The 18,923-nt window shown below is 34.0% G+C and overlaps 2 protein-coding genes across 2 annotated transcripts; both read right to left on the bottom strand.

Moving 5' to 3' along the window:
* Positions 1 to 552: 552 nt before the first annotated feature.
* LOC111007910 (uncharacterized) lies at positions 553 to 2,439 on the bottom strand. Its single transcript, XM_022280454.2, has one exon. The coding sequence runs from the start codon at positions 2,437 to 2,439 to the stop codon at positions 1,555 to 1,557; it is 885 nt and encodes a 294-aa protein (XP_022136146.1). The 3' UTR covers positions 553 to 1,554.
* A 2,431-nt stretch (positions 2,440 to 4,870) lies between these two features.
* Positions 4,871 to 9,399, bottom strand: LOC111007698 (DNA-directed RNA polymerase subunit beta, putative (DUF630 and DUF632)). The gene is made up of 4 exons (XM_022280154.2): positions 7,590 to 9,399; positions 7,131 to 7,345; positions 6,517 to 6,740; positions 4,871 to 6,327 (listed from the first exon to the last, which is right to left on the bottom strand). Exons 1-4 carry the CDS (start codon positions 8,902 to 8,904, stop codon positions 5,583 to 5,585), a joined length of 2,499 nt encoding a protein of 832 aa, XP_022135846.2. The 5' UTR covers positions 8,905 to 9,399; the 3' UTR covers positions 4,871 to 5,582.
* Between the last annotated feature and the right edge of the window lie 9,524 nt (positions 9,400 to 18,923).

The following is an 18,923-nucleotide window of genomic DNA, read 5'->3' as shown; positions in this document are numbered from 1 at the left end:
ATGTTAAAAGGTACTCGATACGTGTCTAACAAGTGTTGAATCCATATTTACTTTAAACAACTAGTGTGACATACATCTATTGAGCTAACAAATGTCCGATAAGTGTCGGAATATTGAAGTATATGACACGGACACGTTATCCAAACTAAAGTATCTTAGCTTCTTAGGTAGCCACCATGAGTTCCCTTTTTGTTTTTTCTCTTACCATAATATAACTAGGTCAACTCATGTTGGTTAGTTTATGCTAATTATACAATTGCCAAGTTTGGGAGCCATTATAAACCTTCTATGCTTCACATACCAAGGAGTGGTGACTCCAGCTCGGTTTGGATCTTAAAACCATTGCGATGTTCAAGCAATGTTTCATGATCTCTAGTCTCCACCAACATTCCAACTCATAAACAAACTAGTTTATCGTGTTTGAATGCAGACAAGAAGGTTCCTCCCCAAATTCACTCGTGTGAGAAGCCTCCCGGAATTTTCTTTCTTCATCATCACATGATATTTTTTATCCATTTTCCTGCCCTGCCTCCCACTACCAGGTATTTACCTCATAAATAATTTGCTTAAAAGTTCAATAATCATATTCATATTATTGATTGATATGATGCATTTTCTTACTATATAATGTTGAGCCAATTCATAAAATATGAAGCCCACGAGTTGTCTTGACAAAGTTTGATCATAAGTCATAAGGTCATACCCGCATGCCCATACATCATTTTCTGTATATTTTAAGCAGGAATCGGATCAAGACAGCAGATTTGTCTGATTAATCTATTCAATGTAACGACTGATCTGTCATGGATGCTGCAGGGTATAATTTTCCTTATGTACACGAACTTTATCTTTATGAAATCAAATCACTTGCATGATTATATTTGTATTGAAAACTACATATGCTGCATTGTTTTTTGGTGGGTGCCCCACAAAAATAAAACTGGGTTTGTTGATCAATCATTCAATGGATTGGTTAAGGTGCAAGAGATGCCAAGATCCAAAATAATTTCCCTCAAGAACCTCTATTATTATAGAACTGTTTTAGCCTTATTATTCTACAAATTATGAGATCAAAGTGTCATGAAGGTTGGAGACAGTCTGCATAACATTATTGTTTGAGGCATATGAAGTCAGTCTACTGTGTGATTTTTTTATGCCATTGTTGAGACAGTTAGAATCTTAATAGTTGGCAATGGTGCAAATTCAAGGTACTTAATTTCCAACATTAGTTGACCAATCAAACTATGAATTTCACTAGAAACTTAAGCCATAGGAAAAAGTTAGTTGATTATCACTATTTTTATAACCTTTTACTTTAATTATTTTCTTCCATCAGTTTCTCAGGCCTGATTAGTGGAACAAATAAAGTTACTACTGTTTGATAGACACGAAGATGATTTCTAAAATTGATAGTATGGTGGTGAGAAAATGAAAAAATCAAGAAGACTATGCCTGAATTCAATGAATAAAGTTTGTATATTAACTGGTTTGTTTACAGTCTACAAAAATGGATTCTCATGGATTGGCCATGATCTACTATCTGAAATTTCAAGCTTAGTAGTTGAAGATGTTGAGAAGTGAGACTCTAGTTTTTATAAGGAGCCTGTATAGAGCCTCAAGATCACCTTCAACTTCTTGAATGTTTGAACCAAATATCTTCAATGAGCTCTGCAAATTGTCAACTTGCACAAGCAAATCAGATTTCTTTGTTTTTTGACTGGCAACTGAGTATAATGTAGCATCAACTATTGCCACTTCATTTGTACTTGCTTCTTCAACTTCACAGGCTACCCTTTTTGGCTGCACAATCTTCGAAACCAAAGACCAACGGCTCGAATTTGATGGCAACTTGGGTCCTGCTATGAAGGACAACAACGATTCAATGACGTTATAACTGACTGCTTCAACCTGTTTCAATAAGCTAACAATGGCCGGAGTGGCTTGACTTTTCTCACAACTTTTGCTTTCAATATTCTTCAAGGCTTTGTAGATGGTCTTCTTTATCAACTTCCTAGAACTTAAGCATTTCTGCAGCTCACTTGCTATGAACAGTTCACCTCCCCTTCTTCTGCGCAAAACCGACTCTAGTTCATGGACACATTCTTTTGTCTGCAACAATGCATCCTTAGCTATGTCACACAAGTCCAAGAGTCTGACCGATCCTTCGAGTAAATCATCAAACCATTTCTTATCACTCTCTTGTGCAATAGCTTGTTGGGTGAGGGGCAACAGAAGCAACCTATCGATGCAATCATGTAAATCCTGAAGGCCATTTAGTTTATGGCACAGTTCAGATGAAGATGATGATGTGGCTTCTGAGGCCTCCTTCAATCTGCATAAACGTTCATCGACTTGATCGATGAACGGGTGTGGCTTTGAGGGCCAGCTGTTCGAGCGGATATGATGAGAGTTTCTTGGGTTCAGAGCAGAGGCATCCATCTTCCTTTCTTGATTGGAATCTTTGGGAAGACAAAGGCCTAGCTTTTGAATTACAAAGCAAGCAGTTGAGTAAAGTTCAGTTTATGATACATTTTCTTGCATTCAGGGAAGTTTATATAGCTAAGACCAAGGGGACAGTAGGAAACTCAAACTCATTCTTAAAATGCTGAGGATATAAAACAAAATCCTGAAGTTACATGATTGTGATATGGCTCTGCAACACCATCTCAGCAATGTTTTTCCTCTGTCTCCCATCCACCAAGTTCAAAGCTGGCTATCCTTTATCATATTTTCTTTGTAACCACTTGCATGTATCTGACACTATAATGAGATTTATAATATATCCATTTGTTTAGAAGGTCCACTAATTTTCTGAAAAACAGCCATGAAACTGAGATGGCTTTCTCTTATGCAGAAAAACATGTCTCCTGCTCACCAAGCATGTCTTTACAGCTTACAGACATCTATGTTATGTTAGGAACAGAATATGTAATATGTTGCTGTGAAATGAATCAACTTGTTTATGGATTTAGTACTACTTCTTGATAAATGAGATCCGATTACCATTAACATGTGTAAAGATGTTGCCTTTGTGTCTTGCTGTGTTTGTGTCTGATGGATGACATAGTCATACGCTGCTTCTGGGTGTTTTTAACATTAAAATATCAAGTTTGCTTCTGTAGTAAAACGGTTCAGCTCGCTCGGGAACGGTGCCGAATAGGCCTTTCCAACTAGTTTGTTCCAAACAAAAGTACACACCTCTAATACTATTATTGGTGTCAAATGGCTCTTACCCAAAACTCTTGGGATGTAAACATAGTTTCATATTAATTAGAAGTGAGAAATTTCTTTAAAGTACAACCCAAACGTAAGATCATACAAGTTTGGACGTAACATGGACAATATTATACCAATATATTCATACGAAAAAAAATCGACTGATCCTACCACTTTAACTTAAAAGCTTTTACCACTTGAAAAGTTAGAAACCGCCATGCAAGACTAGAGGGTCCAAAATTTTGTATCCCAAGTGAAACTTTGCTCAAATTCTCAGTGTTGGTCATGCTAACCTATCTTAGTAATTTCACTAAAAACAGAACGAGAGAGAATGAATTGAAACTATGGTGGCTACCTACTAAAATTTGATATTCTACGAGTTTTCTTGTTAACCAAATATAGTAGGATCAGAAATTATTAGTCATAAATAAATAAGAAAAATTCACTAAATCCAAAAAAACTTAATTTCAACATTTGAAGTTCCCTATAGAAATTGGCAACAACCTGCTTTCAAATTCAATAGCGTGCTTCTGCTGAACTCAAATCATTGTTCAAAAGAGAGAGTAATGATATTACCCTAATGATGGGAAGGGGCAGGCAATAATTTATCTTTCACTCTTTTTTTTTAATTACTTTTTAACTTTATTTTATCTTTTTTATTATTTAAATAATTATTTTAGTCCCACTAAAATTTTATCTTTAATTAGATTGTCTTTGCTTGGCATACACCAACAGAGGCCATTCCACTGATATCTTATTTTCACTATTTCTTTACTTTCTCGATTTTTTTTTTTGAAAAAATTACTTTCTCGATTATTACTTTACATTTGATTTATTTTGGAATAACAAAATTTTTCATATCATCCTCGTATTATGTCAATGGCAACAACAAAACTAACAAAAACTACGGTAAAATTAAGCGAAATTACAAAGAAAATACCCGTACGTCTTGTTTCAAAAATACATCTATCCTTTTAAAAATTTCAATGTTAGATTTGAACTTTCAAGTTTTAAAAAATACATCTTTCCTTTTAAAAATTTCAATGTTAAATTTGACCTTTCATAAGTTTTTGAACAAACTTTCATCAGTAATACTTCAATTCGTAACATTTAATATGGAAGCTGGTTTGGATTAAATCTATAAAGAGTAAAAGGCAAAAGACACTATCATTTTAAAAAAGAAAAAAAAATATACCTAATTTTGCCCAAAACGATAACTTTTTCTCTATTTCTTCTTTAATTTTACCTTAAATCTCCCTTTTAAAAACAATAAATAACATTAAATTTTACCTTATTCTCCCTAGAATATTAACAAATGATTACTAGAATATTTTTGTTTAAACAAAAGACAATGTACATAGGTATTTTTTTTTTCCATAATTTAGCCTTAAAACTATGATTTTCTTCATCTTAGATCCATAAAACTACTATCGAGATTCTTCATATCAGAGCTCTTAAAAAGAGGGATTAAGTTCAGAATAAAAGAAACATAGAACAAAATTAGAGATTCCAAGCTCCAAAGGCTAATATGATCAATAAGTAGAGATCAAAATATACACTGAACAGAAGTAACAGCTTCTGCTGGTTGAAAAGGGCCACCATTAGTGAATAAGTTGAAGAGATTAAAAAATTAAGAGAAAAAAGCACTGCAAAATTGAGGTGACACAGAATTTGCCTTAGCCTCACCAATCATACTTCTGTCCATTTCAACAAACTTTCTATTGAAGAAGGCTTTTCATATGATCTGGGTATCAAAAATGGCTTTTCTTATGTACAATAATTGAATACAGAAAATAACCCAAAAAAAAAAAACAAGATAAAGTACTGAAAAAGACATATCTATCATCTTCATCTTGTCATTTTCATGACTTTGCTCCATCACTGTGAAACAACCCAGAGCCAGCAAGAGGCTACTGAAATTCACCCTCTCCCCGAGGCCGAAGAATAACAACTACTTCCTCCGAACATCGTCCCGAAAGTTCCAAGTCATAACTCTTTCAAACAATCAGGGCATTCTTCAGGACCTTGTCTCTGGCTACCACAGTGACTGAGCTGAAAATTTTCATTTCTTGAACATTTGGAATAAATAAGCAGGTTCAAGTTGACTTCGAATTGGCCAATCGGTAGCTTTCTGCTAGCATTTTCATCATCGCCCATCGGTTGCTCGATCTTATATGAAAACATGGCCAGCGGACGAGGTAGTATGATTCCGTAGAAGAATATGGAGCAGCATCTGAAGAGTCCATCATATCATCAACTCTTTGGTTGAATCTTTAGTACCACTGCTATTGATGGAAGCTGCTGCCTGTTGACCTGAATCACTATCAAAATGAGAAAATAAGATTCCATCGTTAAAGAAAAGAACCTTATAGGACTCCTTCGTGCTCTTGACTCAATCGTTCTTCCTCACTTCGTTGTAAAAGCTCTTCGTACACTTTCATGGAATCTGCGGTGAACCTCTCCATGGCCTCAAAAATGCGTTGCAGACTAGACTGCAGACTACTATTGCTCATTTCACTTTGATACACGGCTTTCCCTGAAACAGAGAGATGCTTTTCATCTCTAGAAACCATCACCATCTTCTTGTCCAATGCCTGAATCTGTTTCTGTATCTTTTGGTCGTCCCGATCCAAGTTTCTAACATTTCTCTCCGAATCTTTGTTTGCCATCATTCTATGTCGCATTTCTAGCCTATCATGTTCCCAAATTTGAAGCACACTCATACTAAACACACGCATAGAATCGACCACTTCCTTCTCGGATAGTCTATCCAAAGCTTGTGACCACTGGTTGCAGATCACAAATACTGGGGGTGCGCCTATTCTTCCCGGTGAGAAGGGTGCTATGCCATCTGGTGTTTCCTCAGGTTCATACAGAAGACACTTTAGAAGCCAATTGTTCAAGGCTCTAACATACCCCTTTTGTGCGCTGATCCAACTAGAGAAACTGATTGTCCAGTTCAGAAGCTCATGCTCAAGCTCCTTGGTTGCTACAAGATGTGCTTCGCTACTACTTTTGCCCGATCCAATGGGACCTAAACTTTTTGATTCACTAATCGCTTGGTACTGGGCACGATGGCAATCGAGCATACATTTCCACATCCTGGTTAATCTGAAAAAAGAAGAAGTATTCCACATTTAACACCGAAAGATATAAAGATTTATGGAATAATGCGAGTAGTAAGAATTCTCTGTCTCAACTGAAAAGTTCACAAGGGGAAAATGTGAAAACTATGTTCAATATGAGAGAAAAGATCAGAAATTTGGCACGAAACGGGAAGGTCTGAAGAACTAGACGTACCCTTGAATTAATTCATTCAGTTGCGGCCATAGTTCTTCATCCCGAATCTTATTTATCGTCATGGATATCTTGTCAACCACCTGAATAGCAATTCTTATTTTGGTCGAAAGGCTCCTCACTACAGTTTGAGTGGAATCAACTTTATGAGCTTCAGCACCCTTCTCGTCTAAGCGCTTCAGCTTCCGACATTTCCTTTCATGAATTACCCGCATCTTTTCTTCTGCCTAAGAAGAAAATTCAACCACAGCAACTCATTTAGAGTGCAAACTATTGAAGTAATGGAAGTACATTGAAAACAGAACTGCTCCAAAGTATTTTAACATTTTTCTTCAACAAGAAACGAACTTTTCAGTGATGAAAATGAACATAAAATGTTCAAAGATAAATCGAATTAAACGTTTAAATCACAGCGACATGAATGTAAGCTCCACCAATATATCAAAATCGAATTAAACAGTGACGTAAAATGCAATGACATTTACTTCGGGTGGGCCATAAACCTTATAAAAAATAATGGGATCCAAATATCTCAGTTATCCCCAAAAAAAAGGCTATGTATGATGCTAAAATCATCAGGTTATCAAGCAGCACATTCAAAGTAGTTTATATCATACCTTAACTTCATTGTAGAGTTTCTTCTCCCATAGATACAACTTCCTCAAGGTAGAAGACAGATTTCCAGACGCCATCCCGAACTCTTCAACATAACTTAATTCAGCAGCACCGTTTTTGTCACCAGAAGCCGAAGGATCGGTACTCTTCGAAGTAGAAGGTTGGGAAGCTACCATCGATAGCGAGGGAGTAACAACATGCAACATCTTCGAAGAAACTGCCAGAATCCAGATGTAGATTCCTCAACTTGCAAGTTTAAAGAGGTAACAAAAGCAAAAACCCAGTTCAAGAACAGAAATGATTCTAACATAGGATCCATAACTAAATCAATAGCCATCTAAAAATTTCATAGTCACCAGATCAAGCAAAAAGAACCCAGAAGAGATGTACAAATCTCATTCTACAGGATCCTATTTTCTTGTAGGCAGAATTTTAATAGATCTGAGCTATATAATACTCACCGTGTTTGCGCTGATAGGGAAGCTTCCCAGCCTCCAGCATTTTGGCAATTTCGTTACCGGACTCCGATGCCCTCTCGAACTGAACCTCAATTTCTTTGGCAACCTCATAGACATCTCGTGAACCTGGCCGCCCCTTAAATGCATTGCCATTACCACGCTCCTCAGACTTTTCCTCCTTATCAACCTTCTTATCCACCACACGAACTTCATATTCCACGGCATTGTCCTCAACCACATTGCTCGGTCTCACTTGATAAAGCGAGGCCTCTGTATCGTCACCACCACCACGATGCTCATCCTCGACGGCTGCCTTGGAATTCTTTCCTCCACCCCCGCCCCCGCCACCCTCTTCGACGAATTTCTGATTTCCATGTACCTCCTTCACAACTTCATGCTGGTAAACCTCATCTTCTAAATCAGGAATCCCCTCCTCTTCCCTCACCTCCCTTGAGTCCCGGCTCGGTGTGTAAGCGCTGTAATACTTGTCATATGTCTCAAATGGGTTCAAGAAATCCCAAGTGGAAGTTTTCGGCGGTGAAGGCGGGGGTGGCGGTGGCTTAGACGTCGAGCCAGAAGCTCCGGCAGATGACATCGAACCGTATACAGGAGGAGGCGAAGCAGAGGAACCGTAATACCCACCGGCTCCGCCGTCTTGGGGATACCCATAATAAGGATAAGGATTGTTGTACGCCATGTTCCCGTAAGGATAAGGATAATGAGCTGAAGAGGACGATGATTCACCGACGTGATAAACCCTTTCCGGGCTCATAGGCCTCTGCTCGGACACAACAGAGGGTGTCACTGTTTTCCTCATAAAATTCATATGCATAAACGCCCCACCTCCGCCTCCGCCGCCGCCACCGCCGGGATACGAATTGAAACCCCCTTGATCCGGAAGCATATAACCCATATGACCGCCGTGGAAAGGGGAGGAGTTGCCAGAATGGTGAAGAGAGCCGGAATCATCATCGGAATCGGAGTGAAACTGGAGGTGGGAGCCGGAATTAGAGTGAGAGAGATGGTGAGGCGGAGAGGCAGATTCTTCAATTGCCGATGCACCATTCCCAACGGGATCGCCCTTCCGGTGAGGAGGAAGATTAAGCTTCGGCGAAAGAGGAGACCCAGGAGAAACCCCAACACTCTCTTCAATGAAATTATGCAAAGAATGGCCAATCCCTTTAAGGGAATGAATATACGCCATGTGAGCCTCCGCCAAAGAGTACCTGAGATGAATCGCTTCGTCAAGAAAGGCACAGCGCTTGCGACAGAGCGCCACGGCGGGGAGGTCATCGACCTTGGAGCTGGAACACCCCATTACAGAACAAACCAGCGATTACCCTGAACTGGGTTTCACCAGAAGATGAAGAAAAACAAACCCATCCCACAAATTTCCTTTAAACTTTAATCTTTTCCCTCTTTTTCTTCAGCTGGGTCAGTGAGGAAAAATTCTAATTAGGGTTAGAGAAGAAGAAAAGGAGATGGCGGTGAAGGAATCTTTTGCCAGCGCGGAGTTTGTCGTCAGTCGCCGCTTCTACCAGTGAAAGTAGAGAGAGAAGAGCTTTGTTAGAGAGTGAGTAGTGAGAGTACTTTTTGTTTGTGCGTCGGTGTGGGTATAAAAATAAAAGATTATATCTTGGAATACTTTTTGAGGAACGCCATTAAAACCCATTTAAAAACTCCATGGAATTCAATTTTGGGGATTGGAAATTACAGTGACGATGAAGAAGAAGAAGAAGAAGAGAATTCCCAATTCTGAGTTGTAATTCGATTTCCTTTGCTTTGTTTTCTTCTTTTTCTTTTTCCAACTTTTTCTTTTGTGGGATTTGATTTTGATGAGATGGGTAATTTTGGGTTTTAATCAAAATATTCTTGGGTCTAAAGGACTGTTCCAGTCCAATCCAATCCACTGCAGGACAATGGGCGAGAAAAGAGAGGAATAGGGTGTTTGGTTCGAGAGAAAATTTTGGCGTCTACCACCGTTACCGCCCCTCAGATTTTCTTGGCCTACGCAACTCAGAATTCCCAAAATACCCCTTTTCGCCATTTTTTTTGGGTGATTTAATTGAGTCATTATATTGGTGGACCATGTTTTAAATTTCCATAATTTTTTCGCCAATTTCCGTTACTCTAGCGTTTAGAATTCAAAAGTTTTCTGTTAAACTCCCAAAAAAGGGAATTAAAAAAAAGGCAAAGTTTTTATTTTTTTTTCTTGGATCGGTTATATTATTTATAGTCCAAATCATTTCGAATTGATTTAATACTTAATTTTGGGAAATAATTTGAACAATATACTTAATTTTAATTTATTCAACTAAAATATATATATATAAAGGTACAGTATAGGGAGAGAATTTGAATTCACTATTTTTTAATTCTAATAAAATGTAAATGCATCGTTAAGTTATATTTGGTTGGCAAAATATATGCAACGTCAAATTTCTCATTCCAATTATTGCACTACAAAAAGTTTTAATGTTTGACCCTTCAAATTTTTGACATTGATATTAACATCTTTACGTTAGCACACTAGCTAACTGGTGATAGTGACTAATTGATATAAAGAATAATTTGTACATCCACGAGCCTAACTGTCAACCAAGATTAGTTAAAAAAGAACCTAATTGAAAAGGACTAGTTCATATATTAAAAATTATATATATCATACTAACCAATTTAATAATAGTAGTTGGTGGTATAAAGAATATAAATTAAGATTCTAGTTCATAAAATATCCATTGAAACAAACAAACATTTTAAAAATAAACATGGCTAGAAACTTGCATCACCAACTAATATCCCAAGATCCAATCAATTTTGCTCATAAAAACAAAGTGACTTTTCAACACCCAACTCCCATGTCCAACCAAGCTTCACAAATCACACAAACTTTTTTTTTTCCTTTTGGAAGATCCTAATGATCTTTTAAAATATTTTTCAACCATATAGACCATAAAATTGTACCTTAGGAACGCTATTCAAAACTCGCTCGCCATGAAACTTTCTAACAATTCAAACTAAATTTCGAATATCAATCGAATTTTTTTTCTTTTCTTAGATTTGATAAATTACTAACTTTTAAAATGTCTGTTTTAATCTCTAAATTTTTAAACAAATGAACGTTTTAGTCATTATTATTATTCAACTGTTTAATATGATCTACCCATCCAAGACCCTCTTAGCCAATCTATATGGCATTGACTCCAATACTGTACAACAAATTGCGTTATCCATTCGTTAATCAATTAACAGCAAAATAACAATATTGACCGAAATAGTTGTCTTTTTTTTTAAATTACGTAGGGGATGGAAAAGAAATAAACTCAAAATGAATAGTAGCATGGGCATGGTTGGAAAAGAAGAGAAATAGGAAAAGGGATGAAAAGGGGAATAAAGGGTATAGAATCCATAGAAAGAGAGAGTAAATTAACACAATGGGAGGGGAGGAAAAGACAAATGGAGGTATAAAGAAGGGCAAAGGGGACCATTCATCAACACACAAAAACTATTCCAAATCATTGGCATTATGATCCTACCAATATGTCATTTTACTTCACAACTCATAATTCTTTCTTTTGAGTTTTCAATACCAAAACTCCCAAGATAGAGAAATAGTCCTCTCTACCAATAATTCCTAAATAAAAGGGAGCATTTAGTGGATTAATCATAACCTCCATGGTAATGGGTCATGCCTTGCTTACAAATAAAGCCATGGAAATTCCATTCCTTTAAAAGTGATGAAATTAATATCTCCCCTCCAAATCCAATAAGAAAATGACCAGAGAACCTACCATTATCCATAAAAGTTCCATGAATGAAATATTTGAAGTCCAACCACATAAATGTCGAAACTGACCCTAAAATATTCGAACTCATTAAAAAACAATAATAATAACACATCAAACATCAACTGAGTTTAGCTCAGCATTTAATAAATGACTCATTTGTAACGTTTCTGTTTCTTTATTTTTAATGAAGAAAAATAAATTGTATGGCTCAAATATCAAATAATTCAAGTATGATAAAACAGTCTTTTTATTTATGTTTTAAAACAAATTGAAAATTAAAACAAGAAGGAATAAATCTGTTTTGATTGTTTTAAAAAATTTTATACAAGAATGTTCCCAAAAAATGAGAAACAAGAAACATAGTTAGTTATAAAATGCTAAATTTCTTAAGAAAATTGGAAACGACAAACAAGAAACAGGAACATTATCAAACGAGTTCTAAAGTACTTTGTTCTTTTCTTAGAAGTCAGAGGTTCAATCCCTCACTTTCATATTTGTTGTACACGGTTGTGACCTCAGTAGTAAAATACGACTCGTGTTTTTAACCAGCAGAATTATATTGAAGTTTTAGTAACTTATCTTCATTGATTATCCAACATGGTCTAATTAAACAATGAAAATATATAGATCAAGTAAAACAGTATCCAATATTCGTAGAATAATAAATAAGTCTACGTCACATCATTAAATCTTATAATATTTTGCCAACTAACGATCAAACTCATATGAAAATTATTTATTAGCACCTTCTTTTTCACCCAACCACTTCCTAAAGGACGCCAAGGAAAGTTAAGTTATATTATTTTAAATGTATTTAAATTTATAAATATTTCATATTAGCGTCTCAAGTTTTTAATGTTATATTTTAATTCTAAACTTTACATAAAAAAATTGCTTTACATCTTTCACTAATTTTTTAATTATTAACAACAAATTTAAATAGATTTTGAAAGATGAAACCCATCGCTTAGGCTTGTTAACTTTAAATATTTCTTCGTACATTCACACAAAATTTAAAATTTAAATAAAATATTTAAAAATTTTAAGAAAAGTATACATACAAAGAAAAGGATATTTTAGTCAATTTAACTATAAAGGGACGTACAAATGATTAAACAGTTGCAATCAGTCAATCATCCTTTTGTTTCCTTATTATATTTAATTTTTAAATAATTTTATATAAAATACCAATTGAAACCTTGTCCGAAAAAAAAAAGCAAAAGAAAAAACAACTGTAGAAATTTCGAGAGAATTTATGGTACAGTGTACTCATCCTATCCACTCTTCTGTTTTCTTTTTCCTAACAAAAATATTGCATGTATTTCAAAATATGTCATTTATTTTTAAATTTTTAAATATAATAAAAATTTTCACTTATATATAAATAGTATATCAGAAATTCATATCAGTAATACAGTAGAGGTATATTACATATATATTGTACAGATACTCATATGAGAGGTATATCACATGCGTATATCAATAGTAATATATATTAAAAATATATATCATCTGGGTAAAGTGTCATCTTAAAATTGGACCTTCAACATGTGGGAGTGGGAGATCGAACTCATAACCTATTGATTGAAGATATATGTCAATTATCATCGAACTATACTCACTTTAGCAAATCTATAATTATTATTCTATTAAGTTTTTATATGATTTAAATATTATTTTGATTATGACCGTGACTCAATGATAATTGGTATATGTCTTTGACCAAAAGATTATTAATTCAAAATACTCTCCCAAAGATTGAAAGGGCATAGATCAAGATAGACATGTTAAAATAATTTTATTAAAATTTTTAAATAAGGTATGAATATTAATTAACCCTGAACCTCCCTAAATCCAAAGCCCATTCTCAATCGGCTGCTAAATTTGATTGTCAGACTTTCAACAAGACATCAGACAATTTTAAAATTGAGTAATTAACCATCTTCATTCTCTCTTTCAAGTAAATAAAACATGCTTGTGGTTTAAGGGTTACGTTTTATATATATATATATATATATATATATATGGTATGAACCTATCAAAATAAAATAATAAAAAAGAAACTAGTATTAAGTTAATTGCTAGAGGGTGTTTGGATCGTAGGTGTGCGATATCAGTAACCTTGGAATGTTAAGTCTGTTGTTAAATTTTGGAATGTTGTGATATCTCGGATTGAGAAGCTTGTGTTAAGCTGGAGCGTGAGATTTGGTAGCCTGAGTTTGGGATGCAAGAACGTTTACCTGAGTTTGAGTTTCTAATTTCTTTTTTTTCTTGATTTTTTTTTTGAACTATTTCCCCTTTTACAATATTGTATTTCATTTTCTGAATTAAGAAAAAAAAGATGGTGTGTAATTTTTAATCCAAGGTATTTACTCTATTTTCCAGTTTCCCTTTCGCGCCCATGGTTAGAGAGTGAAAATGGTTACACCTCGGCATGCACTATTTTTCTTTGAAAATAATCTTTGCATGAAAATATATTTTTTAGAAACCAATAATTATTTTATAAAAAAATTTATTAATGGGGTGGGTGAAAAATTAGGAAAATATTTAGCTCCTCACCCGTAAGAAGGAATCTTGTCTTTATCGTCATTAAATATGTGACGATTAAGTGAGAGAAATGCAAAAAAAAAAAAATGTTTTTAAAAAAATGATGAGTTGTCAAATATTTAATGTTGGTAAGGATAAAATTACTCTTTATTATTGAAGAGCCAAATATATTTTTCGAAAAATGATTGGAGGAGGCTGCTACAGTGTAACTGACAGTTTTATAAATTTATGAGAGAAATTATTAAAGTACCATGAATATATATCTAGCCAGCGATATTGTTAGAACCGCGTACAATAATTTTTCGAGGTGGGGATACAAAAGTGGAAGAAGGAGAGGAGAGGCATTCAACCAAAAATTGGCCAAGCATTTAATTTTAGCCCTAATTGGGGATGCTGTGTCATTGTTTGCAAATGTGCTACACCAATTCCACAACACTATGCATAAAAATGTATTTATTGCCATTTTTCTCAATATCTTATCTACTCATCTGTCTTCCTCCTCTCATTTCAAAGGCATTTTTGGATTTTTTTTTTCTATTTTAACCCCATATATATATATTATTTAAAAGAAAAAAAAAGCAAGAGTTTGACAGAATATCATCAAGAATGGTGATGTGCCCACCACCATGACTTGTTCAAATATGGCATCCAATTTAAGAACCAACATGGACCTTTGTAGGGTTGGATTGGATGGGATCCCACTTATTTAAGATTTATTGAGGTACTAATTGTTAAAAAATATATATAATTAAGGTTAAATTACCGGTTTAGTCTCAAAACTTTCAAATGGTGTGTATTTAGTTTATATATTTTAAAAATAATTTTTAGCAAGTTTCTTAACTGTTAAGATTGTGTTGATCTAGTTCGTGTACTTTAAAATTTTCGTAACCTGTTTTGAAAATTTTGTAATTTTTGTTTCTAATAGGTCTTTAGTTAATAATGTTAGTTTAAAGTATATGAACTTAATAGATACAATTTTGAAAGTTGAATAATACTCTGTAGAATTTTATAAATAAATAGGTATATCTATCATTTTTTTCTTCTCTTAAGAATATTACATCACAAATAAGAGAGCAGGAATTTTAACCTACTGCTTTTTAGATGAAGAAAGATATCTTAATCACTAATCAATACTCATATCGACATATATCAGCTATACTCATATCGACATATATCAGCTATATATATATATATATATATATATATATATATATATATATATATTAGTGAAACACGAATATGTAGAAATGAGAGATTAAACCTTCAACAAAAATAAGCAAGATATGCCTTAATTGTTGAACTATTCTCATGTAGCACGTATCAACTGTTAAAATACTTTCACATTTATATTTATACGAGGATCATTAATTTTGAATGGTCAAATCAATCTAACTCAACTTTATCGCTCATATATCTCCATTAATCGTGATTGGTGGGAAAGTTAACTAAACTTATGCATAGAATGAGACTTTTTAGTAAGAGAGTGACTTCTAAACTTGTTAAACATTAACGACTATTTTAAACCACGTTTACTTAATAGAGTGATGGAGACAAACTTAAATTAGTTTAAATTCCAACCACACAGCAAAGTATCTACAAAGTCAACAAATTCATTCAAATCAACAAAAAGCTCAATTGCAAATATAACATTTGTAAAGCATATTTATAATTTCATTTTCATTCCAAATTTTCCATACCCCGTCTCAAATTGCAAAACTGATTGAATATGACACGAGACCAGGTACTCTCAAAAGACAAGAAGACTCCAAAAATCGCTACTTGTTCAAACGAGCTCCAAACTAGTAGCTTTTAAATTGAGCATCAGGAAAGCGATATGATTTGTGTTTTCTTGACACTAATTCATCTTTCTTTGATCTTTGTAAGAGCTCCCGTTTTGCAGCGTGGTGGCGGGACCGGTGGCTAGTGTGGCTTATTCAGAAATTGAATCAAATAAAACCACTCATGCCCAATTCATTCCACCCACAGCAGCCAAATTCACCAAACCCACACACAAAAATCCCATTTTCAATCACGTCCTTCTAGATCTACAAAACTCCAAACAATCAAAAATTCAAAATCTCTGCCCCATAATTTCACCTTGACCTCACCCCATCAAAAAACCACCCAAAACGAAGAAAACTCACAAGGAAAACGCGTTAACGCAACCCCATTTTGGGTCAGGCATTTCATCAAACAGTTGGTGGGCAAAGAGCGTGGTTGAGCAGAGGCATGGCAGGGGAAATGGGGGCGGCGGTGGGCTATGGCGGAGCTTTATGTCTAAATCAATCAAAATGGAAGAATCGAACTATTTGGGGATGATGATGTCCGATCGACCACTTACCGCTCAATCCGGAGAATTTTAGCAGCCCTGTATTTGGGAGGAGCCATTACCAAACCAGACCAGAGCCAGCTGCTGCTCTTCTTTCTACGTTCGCCATCATTAAATCTCAACACCTATGTTCAAAAAAGCGATTTCGGGTTAATTAGTAACAGAGAGTCATAAAGTGAGGCCAAGAGAGAAACAGATTGGAGCAATTTTTTCTTTTTCTTTCCTAACCTTGGTGATTCCCTGCCTTTTTCTTTCCTCTCTCTCTTTCGGTTAATTAATAAGATTGGAGCAAATTACAATGACAAATTTGTTGTCGGTTCGGTTTGATTCGGTTCGATTTTTCGGTTTTGTCGGTTTCATTGGATATCTCTAACAAAGAGACTATTGGTAGACATGATCATTCAATTATTTCATTTTTTTAATATCATATTATTAACTTACATTATATCATAATTATAGTTAGATTATTACGGACTCGTTTAGTAACGTTCATCTGTTTCTTGTTTCTGTTTCTTTATTTTTAATGAAGAAAAATGTATCGCAGGTTCCACCTCTAAAAATTCAATATAATAAAATAATTTTTTTTATTTATGTTTTGGAACAAATTAGAAATGGGAACAAGAAAGGAGAAACTAATTTTAGTTGTTTCCAAAATTTCTATACAACTGTGATATTGTTCCCAAAAAATGAGAAATAAGAAACAAAGTTAGTTAAAAAATAATAAGAAACGGGAATGTTACCAAATCAACCGTACAATTTTCAATCTCATAAGCATATTTTAATAACTACCAGCAGGTGGTCAAACGAGCCCTACAATTTGGGTTTGTGGTCAAATGGGGATATTCCCACCTTGATTTGAATCGTGCGAACGGGTTTCTGAGTCCTACAACGTCGGTTACAATATTGGATAGGTGTCCACAACCCCCAGTTATAGGGATCTAGCCCGCAAAACCACCGAACATTGATTCCAAATTATCAAAAAGAATAATCATATTTTAATACCACTTTTTTTTAGTATCTTGCTTCACAACTCAACACACCAACTTTTTTTCGTTCGAGCTTAATAAGAATAGGGGCAAGAGATCGAATCTTCGACTTGAAGAAAAATATAGTCTTAACAATTGATTATGTTCAAATTCGTCGTTACATACCAGCTCGATCAACATAGTTTGAGTAGTCAAACAACAATATATTTCTATACGAGTGGTAGATTCAAATCTCCTCTCACATTTACAATATCGCATTATATATATTATAAAATATTTTTAAATACTATTTTAGTGTTTGTACTTTCAGTTTTGATTATGTTTTAAAAAAGTGATAATTTTAGTCACTTATTTTCATTTTCTTTTTCAATCATAATTTTAGAATAACAATGTGCTTACTAAATTTCTTGAAAAATAGACATAAATTTGTACTAAATAAATTTCATTGTATACAAATTTATATTAAACTTATATAAATATGGATCAAATTAATCGTTTTTAAAAGGTACAAGAAATAAAATGAACCTTTAATGAATAAATATTAAAAATATACTGACCAAAATAAACCAAAGCTAAAAGTATAATCGTAAACACTGGCCAAAAGTTTCTCTCTCCCATTTAGATACCTATTCAAATTAAATCCCATTTGAAACTTGGATTATTTTTTTTAATATATAATACTTTATATCTTCTTAATTTTTCTTTCGATCTATCTTCATGGGATCTTGAGCCAATATAAATGAAAGATAGCAAGTCCAACCTTGTTCATAAATGCCCTCATTAGTCATTACCCACAACTAATATCTGCAAGCTGAGCTCATATTTTTTTGGACCACAAACTTTTATTACAAAGTTTCTCTGCAAACGATGTCTCCAACCCCTAACTTACCTTATTTTCACTCAATTTTACTATTTTTTTTCCATCTTCTACATTTCATCTACCTTGGTCCCAATCCTTTTTAGGAAATTTTTTTTACCAAAGTTGATATGAATGTCAGATCAATTTATTAACAACCCTATCTTTTTTTTTTTTTTTACCTCCCCATGTAATTTTTAAAATTTTAACTGGTGTGAAATCAAGGAATTTATGAGTAAACAGATAAATTTATTCTTATATATAGAAGTTTTGGTTGTTTGGATTAAATGCGGATCAAATCTTTTGATTCTTTGTACCTTTTCTCTTATTATGATTTCTTCTAATTTACTAATAACTTTTTTTAATAAAAATGATTGGGGTAACGAGATTTGAAATTTTTTAAAGTTTTCTTTTACTCGAGTAGAACTTTTTCAGTTGAGTATGAACTAAAGTCATAATAATTTATTTTTGGTTTAAATACTACTTTGCTCATTTTACTTTCAACGTTTCAGGTTATTTTGGTCCCCATACTTTCAAAATATATCCATTTTAATTAGAGAAATTGTAAAAGGTAGCAAAACTCTTTTTAAAATTTTCAAATTTAGTACAAATTTTCACTTATATCAATAGTATATCACATATTCATATATGTAGTATATCACACTCATATCAGTAGTATATCAGATTTATATCACATACATATTGTTGATACTCATATCTGTAGTATATCACATGCATATATCAGTAGCCAGATATATTTGAAACGTCGAAGGTATAGGATTCGAAATCCGAATTCGGCACCTCTTTGCCCCGACATTCCCCTACGACGTG

This window comes from Momordica charantia (assembly GCF_013281855.1).
Source record: "Momordica charantia cultivar OHB3-1 chromosome 4 unlocalized genomic scaffold, Mcharantia_2.0 BLBB01000004.1, whole genome shotgun sequence".
Lineage (NCBI taxonomy): Eukaryota > Viridiplantae > Streptophyta > Magnoliopsida > Cucurbitales > Cucurbitaceae > Momordica > Momordica charantia.
Note: the sequence above shows the minus strand (reverse complement) of the source record. Positions and strands in the feature narration are given on the sequence as shown.